This window comes from Ctenocephalides felis, unplaced genomic scaffold (assembly GCF_003426905.1).
Source record: "Ctenocephalides felis isolate EL2017-DRISC unplaced genomic scaffold, ASM342690v1 CF-g0.4_SCAFFOLD_01492, whole genome shotgun sequence".
In the NCBI taxonomy this organism is placed as follows: domain Eukaryota; kingdom Metazoa; phylum Arthropoda; class Insecta; order Siphonaptera; family Pulicidae; genus Ctenocephalides; species Ctenocephalides felis.
Window position 1 is genome coordinate 45229073 of NW_020537646.1, and position 9695 is coordinate 45238767.

Consider the following 9695-nt stretch of genomic DNA (forward strand, 5'->3'; position numbering starts at 1 on the left):
CAGATGAAAATAAAAATTATAGACCAATTAGCTAATTGTTAAATCACTAGTGAATTATTATCATTTAGGCAAATTTATGAAGTTGAATTATATTAGTTTTGAATCTAAATGATATAAAGCGTTTATTGATCTTGTAGGATATTGTAATATCATTATTATTTTATTTTAAATATGATCTATTGATAGTAATGGCACTCTTAAACTAAATTAATCTATGTGCCTTCTTAAATTTAATATCAAATTCCGTTTCAAACTAATTATTTATCATATGATAATATTTAAATATAATTTTCAAAGAAGTTTTAATTTAAAATCTATTACAAATGTATTACTTTAATGTTTAGATAATTTCGCCTTGCATAAGATTAAAAAAAAAATCGACAAAGAAGCCAATTCTCGGATAAAATAAGAACGTTACAATATCAGTCGATTTTGTTGAGTAATCGCATGAGTTGGTAGTTACAAACTGCCAAAAAGCTTCATCTCTGACTTTCCAACGAGCGTTTAACACAATATCAACCACTAAAACATAACCTCCAAATGGCATAAATATTAAATAGCAATGTTGCCATAAGTGTTAATTACGAACTAATGTTAAATTCTGGCATTTGTACCATTTAGAGGTTGGTAGTTGATATTGTGTAAAACGCTCGTTTGGAAAATCAGGGATGAAGCTTCTTGACAGTTTGTGACTACCAACTCATGCGATTACTCAACAAGAGACCAGTAACACAACTATTTTATCCGAATTGGCCCCATAGTGTTGGTTGTTTTATTGATTCGTGTAGAGAAAAGTAAGGATGCGTCTTACGTTCAGATATCTCCAGGCTTTATATCATATTAAATTGTCAAATTTAAGGAGATATAGGTAATAGAATTTTTCATGTTTGTTCAATTTAGCCTAAGCTGCCATATAAAAAATGTCTTATACTTATATATAATAATTGATTTCCTTATGTAATAATATATGAAGTAGTTTACTCATGTCCTAATTCTTTATCATATAAGAACTCGCCAACGCCATTACCATTGCGCCTGATATTTGTCAAATGTGCTCCAATCTCGCTGATGGAGTCGACTTGTTCTTGTAGATAATGAGATTCTAAGAAATCCAGAAGATTTGGATCATTATGACGAGATCCCAAAGCATGCAAGGCCAAGAGACTCTAAAAAAAGATTAACGCATGTTTTAGTTTTCTCTTATATTTAGCTACATATCTGTGGTATCTATATTTATTCACATCACATAATTATATTGGTAATGATTTCCAAGAGTTCATTTTTATTTACCATTCATATTTTAAATTATATATAAACTCCTTGAATTGCATAAATTCGTGTTACTTAAGAAGTTCACATTAAGTATTTGTGTGAAATTTTGGAATTTTTGCTGAGTAGTTTACTAATTAAGTATTAGTTTTTTACATAATTTAGGGTTACCTAATAACAAACTCGATGCCAAAATTCGTTACTTTATAACTAATAGAGAATATTTCATATATGCACATAACATTTAAATTTTTAAGATTTTAAGCTATCTTATTATTTCACAATATCTATATAATGAGCCATTTTTTATCGAATTCAATCTAATATATGAGTCAATTTGAAATTAGAAACAATACTTAATTGATCTTTGAATGATATAGAAAAAAATCAACATTTTTTTGATCTGGACTTCTAATCATGCCTTTTATATGTACTAATATACGCTTATATAATTTTGTACATTGTAAAACATAAAAAATTTCATAATTACATTTTTTTTTAATTTTCTCAAATTCCAATATTTTAAATATTTTTAATGCTTTGCTCTATTTTCAAAATGTTACAAACAATATCCTAAAGTTTTAATAACAAAGTTTTTTTAATAAATTTAATGAAATTATTAAGTCTGTTAATTTATTTTGTTTCAGAATGCAGTAAGTTCCTGCAAATCGCCTCAATGCATTAAGACCGCTTTAAATCTTTTTCTTTAATAACAAAATAAATATTCTGTTTTCTTATAAAGGAAAATAAAATGAAATTGGGCATAACTGATGGTATATGATATAAAATGGAATTATACCCAAATTCTAAAGTGAGAACAGGATGGGAAAAAGGTAAGTGATAAATTTAATTTTATAATTCATAATTTTCTCAAAGACGTTATTATATCTAATATGGAAAGAAATCGAAAAGAAAATTTATGCTTGATGAATACTATATATCTAGTAAAGTGTGTTAAATTACACACTTTCCCCAGTTTAAGTTTTTATCCAATAATACGCGCCGAACTGAATAATTTTTCCTGCCGGTACTAATCCAAGGAATTTATAATTAAGTAATTGCGAAATGGCAATTCAAATTTTGTGGTTTATAAAAAAAATCTTTCAAATAACCAATTCAAAGCAATGATTTGAAATTTGAAACTGTTTTCTATGTTTGGATAATATAATAAATCTTAAGAAATACCATTTGATATTATCTCAAATTTTACCTCATTAACATCTTTTTCCAATGCTAGAGCATTGGCCATGGCATCTTCAAGTTTTCCCCAATCTTGATTTGGAGGTGCTTTTACGTCGGTAAGCAAAAGTCTTCCTCCTCTAGAGTTCTGGTAAGCCATTAATTTCATTGCATGTTCTCTTTCTTCTGATGATGCTTTTAAGAAATATTTATGAGCCCCTGGAAGGGCGATGTCCGTGCGCGAGAAATGATATGACTAAAATAATAATAAAAATATTAGTTACTTCAACTTAAATTATCTTCAATATTATTATAATATAAGATTCACTGATATCTTCAAAAATATTTCTATTTGTTATTTTTTTTTTAGACATTTTATATACAATTACATACATTTTGTATACATTTTATAATGCACGAAATTGGGACTTCAAAGAACTTGAGTAGGGAGTTAGGGTCTTTAACGAATTCAAAATATTTCTTTGCCTCTATTGGACTTGTGAACGTCCCATGTTGCCATGGCTACTGTGCATGTGACACAGTATACTAAAGTGTGTAGCTGCGTCATTTTTGACAGGCAATATGAAATTGTGCTACCATATAATTTCGGTTTGCGATAAAATTATCGACTAATTTTAAATTTTATATTACCTTTTTTTTCAAATGTGTCACTATCACCAGCACCGAGATTAATTAATCAAATAACTATTCAAACAATTTAGCAATCACAAAAATTGTTACACATTATCAAGGATTGATTTTCAAACGAAATAGTCAGTACATCCATAGATGTCATATCGTATATAAATTTTTAATATATTTATGTACATTCATGAAGAGTTATGCTTATGCATTCTCTATTTAATATTCTGTCATAAAGTTTCTGTACACAGATAAAAACTGCTAATTAGTTTTTGGCAGAGGCAGGTCTAGCCGTTTCGGAGATGTGGCCCAAAAAGTGCTAAATTTGTATTTCAGTTTTCGAGATAACAAAACGTCCGATTTAAATAATTTAAAAAACATTTTACTTGTATTGACGAAATGAATAACTAGTAAAATTTTTGTAACAGCTGGACCGTCTCCAGAGGTCCAATAAAAAAAGTGAAAAATGGCAGTCAAAACTGAACATTAGACATATGTACATCCTATTATTAGATATTTAATAAATATTATAATAATAAGTAAAAATTTTGTGTCTATTTATGTGGGTTCCATACCAATGTTTACACATTAGACGATTTTCAAAAATTTTTTTAATAATTTAGTTTTTGGTACAGGGAGTTCCAGCAATTTGCCTTAAGGCACGATGCCATGCACCACTAGTTTATTTAATAATATTTTAACCAGTCTCGATCATTTTCACTCATTTTTGGTTCATTGAGGTTCATTTCAACTGAGATCAAATTTCTAAGGAACGAATTTGCAAATAAATCCTCTTTAAGACATTAGTACATGAAGCATGAACTCAAAGGGCACAAGTTATTCATCGTAACTAATTTTCGTAGGAACAAAAAAAAAGGTTTTGCAACAAATATATGACTATTTTATTTACCCCTGGATCAATGGATAATTTTTGTCCGGTTTTAGCAATTATTTTTTGCGATTTAGAAGAGAAGTTAACAGCTGATCACCTTCGACAAGTTTAATTTTTTTTTCTTGGCCCTGTAATGCTTGGGAAATGGTACTATGTCATTTTGTTCAATGTATAAGTATGTCATTTAGTCCGAAATTGAACAAAAGTGAATAATTATTCAAAATTTTATCAAACATCTAATCATTGCAATAAGATTAATCAAAATCCCTAGTATTGACATGAATCAATTGAGTTTAATAGAAATAAATACATATAGATCATAAAATAGGTCCTAGAAAACCACCCTTAAAATAAGGCTGTGGCATTGATGATCAACATCTGACAGGATTGTTATTATGGCTTTCTTTATGTTATATAGTCGCAGAAACATTGATGAAATTAGCGAATTTTTAAATAAGACCACAGTGTTATTTTTTATATAATAAACGTAATTATAACTTTAACAAATAAAATAATTATAAAGAAATAAAAACTCTTGATAACATAATAGATGTATATTTAACATCTACAATGTGAACATCCTTTGGATATGAAAGAAATATGCAGACGAAAAGGAATCAATATAAATGTACATACTAACGATTTTAACGCGACAAGTATATGTAATACTAAAATTGCAATTCTGAAATCTTTAATTGTGGAAGGCAATTTGCTGCATAATAACTACCATGAATTATTACTCGTGACCAATTAAATACAGGAGTGCCTATCATTTGCCTATGTATAAGCAAAAAAATATAATGAATAAAACTTAAGTAATACTAAATTTTTCTTGAAAATACTGAAGAATAGTAGATGCATTACAATTTACTTTTTTTTTTATCCACGAAAATATTGCCTTATTTTATTGTCGACATTCGAAATTCTTTGACCCAAATATATGTTTATTTCGCTGTTTGATTATTTTTATTCCAAAACAAAAATATTATTTGTTATTATCTAGATGTGAAAATAATTGAAAAGCAACGACAGCGCATTTCGCAGAAACATCATTGCATACGTATATTATTGACATTCGCGACATATGCAACATGTATCAGAGTTATTCCCACATGATTAAATATTATTTACTTCGCATTTCGTTACGCATGAATACGATTTTAACCACAGCATGAATACTATTATCAAATATGAATACTTTTTCAATTCAATTCTTTTCCAATTCGAAGATGAATATGTCATTTTCGATTTTTTCAAAGGACGTTTATTACATGTATATGGAAAATAAAAATATGTACAATATGCACTTCTAAATTAAGAAACAGCATTAATATATGATCACATGAAAAATATCTTCTTATAGTTTAAATAAACTTCTGATTGTTTAAGTTTTCAACTCTGCTAATAAATGTATTTTAAATTTCACTCGGCTTTTAGATTTTATTTATATTTTCACTGTGTATTGTTAAAAAACAAAATGCGCTAATTCACGGTAATTTCCAGTTAATTCAAGCATTATACTAAATTCAAATTAATTTTGGGGTGTTGGAATTTTCAACAAAAATGAATACATAAAAAAATTTAGCTTCTAATCAAAAACTTATTGGTCAGACGATCATCACTTGAATCTTCAATTAAAATGTCCATAATTTTGGAAAAGTACGAATATTGTAAAAAATATAAAAATTTATAGAACAATTGATAATAATCCACAATTACTGACATTAGGCTTTTTAACTTGCCATATGTTAAGTTATAGTAATCGCAAAAAATCGAAAATGAAAATTTTTATATATATTTATGTTTCAGAGATTTCTGAAAATTTTGGCATACCTTGAAAAAAATAGATATATGTGTGTGTGTATATGTGTGTGTGCGGATACAAATTTTTGTCGACGAATTCGGGAACACCGGTCAACTGATTTGAATAATTCAAAAAACATTCGATTCGTATGGATAAGTTAGTTTAGTTTTTGGCGTAGGCAAGTCTAGCCGTTCCGAATATACGGGGCAAAGAGTGCCAAAAACGGTAACTCAGTTTTTAAGAGAACGGAGCGTCCGATTTTAATAATTCTAAAAACATTTTACTTATATTCACAAGATGAAGAACTGTTCAAATTTTCCGAACTGTCCAGCGGTTATGGACTTTCGATAAAAATAAGTTAAAAAAATGTCATTTGGCAGTCAAACATGTTTATTGGGCATATGTACATTAAATTATCAGATATTTTATTAATGTGTACACATATTGTGTATTTCTTTTTGGGTTTCGAACCAATATTTTTAATTAGGGTACTGAAGTTCCAGTAATTTGCCTTAAGGCAAATAAGGCAAAACGATTTCCATTCTTCCTCGAACACTAATACATAAATAATCAAAACGTAATTGATACACCTTCTATATTGAAAGCTACTGATACTGAAAGTTTCGAATGAAAGACAAAACAAATGTTATCAAAGATGCTACTGTTGAATCGTTTTTCAGAATTATCGTGAAATTCAATATAGCTTTAATTATTTAGAGTTTTTGATGCAGACAAAAAACATTTATCTCATATAATAAAAATATTCTAATTGTCGTGCGCAATATGATATATTTACTCCGAATGTCCATCAAAATATAAATTTGTCTGTCCAAAAATAAATCCGCAAACGCACTGCCGATGAAGTTTGTTTTGCTTTCTCTGATATTTGAATAATAATACCATACTATTTTGAGCAAAGAAAAATCTATTGAAGAAATCATTAGCGCGTCATTTTTCAAATTGCGAACAGCATGTTTGTTCACCTGTTACATCCACGTTAATTGTTTAAGTGTTATACATGGTTAAACGTCAAAACAAACATTATAATGAATTTATTTATCAAATTGTATTCTTACTAATTTTGTATATTAAAGTATATTAGGCATTCTATTGAATTTTAGAAATATTATAGAGAATTGCGTCAGATGAGTATGATAGAGAAATAAACGGATTTACATCATAATATATCAGGTGTACCGAAAGTTCTGCCGGTTTGCGGAACAAAACTTTTTTTTTCTTTCGCCAATTAACTTTATTGAATAATGTAATTGTCATTGTTATTAACAATTTCTTGACAACGTAAAGGTACTCTGTTCATCCTACTTTGAAATAATGTTTCATCTTTAGATGCGAAAAATAGAACCAGTACATGTTTAACATTTTCTCTTTTTCTTTTTTTTTGCCAGTCAAAATTTTTTTGAAGACAAAAACAAATTATAAGTAGTGGTGTATGGCATCGTGTTTTGAAGCAAATTGCTGTAACTTCCCGTACCGAATTAAAATTTTGAAAATCTGAATTATTTTAGATATTGAAATTTTTTTTCTCGAAATTGAAATTTGTTTTTTCTTTTTCTATTTTCTCCGCTCTTTGCTCCGTAACTCCAAAACGGCTGGACCGACTTTTGCCAAAAACTAATCAGCATATATCCCTATCAATAGAAATCGAATGTTTTTTGAACCACTTAAATCGGTTGATCCGTGCTACCGAAAACGTGGACGAAAAATTGTTTTCATACATACATACACACATCCATTTTTTTCTCAGGTATGCTAAAATGTTAAGAAACCTTCAAAACGTGATAACCTACCATACGGGAAGTTAATTAGTGTTTGTAAGTAATTTATTTTTCATCCTCAGTTATCATATTCCGGTTCAAAAAGGACTTTGTTTCAAACTAACAAAGACGAGAATATGACAGCTCGGTCGTGCAACTTTTTCTGACTTTTTTATGTGGCACGCATCTCGAATACTTCTACAGAAACTCTATCTTCTGAATATAATCAGAAATGGTTTGTTGAGCTGAATTAAGTCTTTTTGCGAAGCCCGATGTTGCTCAACAATACTTTAACAACAACATCGCCAATCAAAGATGCTCGCCCGGAACAGAAAGGTCGAAATCACCTGTTTCAAATTTTTAGTACCATTTTTTAGTACTAATTTTTAGTACCAATTATATGAGATAATTGAATATTCTATCAAAAACTGTTTCTTCACCAAACACTTTCAATAAATTTCTAAATTATTGTAGAAGAAATCTTCCTGGTTAAAATTTGTATAAAATTCAGTGCTTTAAACAAATTTTGTCAATCGCCACGGTTAGAAACTTTTCACTCTTAACACTAATGGGAATCAACTTTATGATAGTTTATTTTCTTCATTGGTGTAAAAATATAGAGCCAATCATGCAATAAATAAACATGCAACAAACGTGGCATTAACCATGTCATAATTTTGGACAGAACTTTCCGGTAGACCTAATATTTGTATATATGATGAAAATAATACTCGATTCAATTTTGAAAGTTTCGATATCAAATACATATTAGTAACCGGTTAAAATGTTATAAAAACCAAATTCGTAACGCACATACATTAAAACATTTTGTACAATATATATTAAATGTGCATTAAAAATATAAACATAAAACTAAAATATTTTTTAAATTAATTTATAATAATCTTACCATTGACAAATATACATAGCTCGCATACAATTCCATATTGATCTGCTTGTTTATGGCGTCTTCGCACTCCTGATGATAATTCTGTCTGATTTCTGCCATGTTGAAAAATTATTTTCTTAATTTTTTACACTTGAACTAGTTGCTTCCGAAATATAATCTCTGTTTCAAAATTTACAGTACACCTTGTATTGTAAGCGATTGTTTTTCAAATGACAAGAGTTATGAGTCGACGCTTCTGTTCTGAGAGGTGCATGCGCACTGCGAACGAATGCGTTTTATTCGTACGAACGGGTCGCGGACAGTGAATGTTTTTATTTTTTATTGTTTTCCTTCGACATGTTTTGCTTGTGCGAAATTTAGCACATTTAATACTCCTGATGAATGTTTGGAGCTATAACTCTAAACAAGATGTTAGGTCGTGCAAACATGCAACCGCCAACAATGGCAAATGCTGCACTTGGTAATTGATCTGGGCATGTAATGCGCAGGTGTACGGAAATTCGAATATAATGAATGAAGAGTATATATCCGGTTTACAAACCAGCAGTATATTTTCTTGGTTTTCAATGCATCCAATAATAAAACCGATATTTGCATTATTATATTGGTAATAGAGAATGTCCTTAGGTGAATTTAAGTTAAGTAGGGGATAAAGTGCAAAGAGATTTCATTCAACCTTTAAATCTTGAAACACAAAAATTCTGGCATAATCATTTGTTCGCAACTTTTTATGAATCATTCTTTAAACAAAAGAAAATAAACTATTTTTCATTTTGCACGCCTAATTATTAGTAGTTATAAATACTTACTTTGTAATAATAATATAATTTGTAGATATTGCTTTGTTTGGTATAAAGAGTAGTAAATCTCAATTTATTACAAAGAACTTGGGGGTATTCTAGTGTAGAAATTCAAAAAATTCAATTTTTTTTTATTTCTTTTATTTAAAGTTTAACTATCTAAAAATATGGATACAAGAAGGTTTTTGAAAATTAGAATTATTTTCGGAGATATAGGCATTTTACTGACTTGGTCTCCATACTGGTTTGGCTTCACGCAAAAATTTAAATGCGTTTTGATCTTTAAATGACTTTTTCAGTACTGTTGACACGATTTCTCGAGTTTTAATCGACCGATTCACTTGAAATGTTCCGAGAGTCTTGTATGTAGATCTATCTATAGCCCGAACTAGGATTATCCCCAAATTCCAATTTTTACTATTTT

General features: G+C 28.8%; 1 protein-coding gene across 1 annotated transcript; it reads right to left on the reverse strand.

The window, feature by feature from the left end:
• Positions 1 to 709: 709 nt before the first annotated feature.
• Positions 710 to 8753, reverse strand: LOC113369780 (ferritin heavy chain, oocyte isoform-like). The gene is made up of 3 exons (XM_026610351.1): positions 8472 to 8753; positions 2480 to 2704; positions 710 to 1166 (listed from the first exon to the last, which is right to left on the reverse strand). Exons 1-3 carry the CDS (start codon positions 8568 to 8570, stop codon positions 978 to 980), a joined length of 513 nt encoding a protein of 170 aa, XP_026466136.1. The 5' UTR covers positions 8571 to 8753; the 3' UTR covers positions 710 to 977.
• Positions 8754 to 9695: the final 942 nt, after the last annotated feature.

Excerpts from the sequence above, each read along its gene's own strand:
- LOC113369780 (XM_026610351.1), bottom strand. The coding sequence starts at position 8,570 with ATGGCAGAAATCAGACAGAATTATCATCAGGAGTGCGAAGACGCCATA. Across the intron at positions 2,705-8,471 it reads GCTATGTATATTTGTCAATG|TCATATCATTTCTCGCGCAC; the intron begins GTAAGATTATTA and ends TTATTATTTTAG. Across the intron at positions 1,167-2,479 it reads TGGAAAAAGATGTTAATGAG|AGTCTCTTGGCCTTGCATGC; the intron begins GTAAAATTTGAG and ends ATCTTTTTTTAG.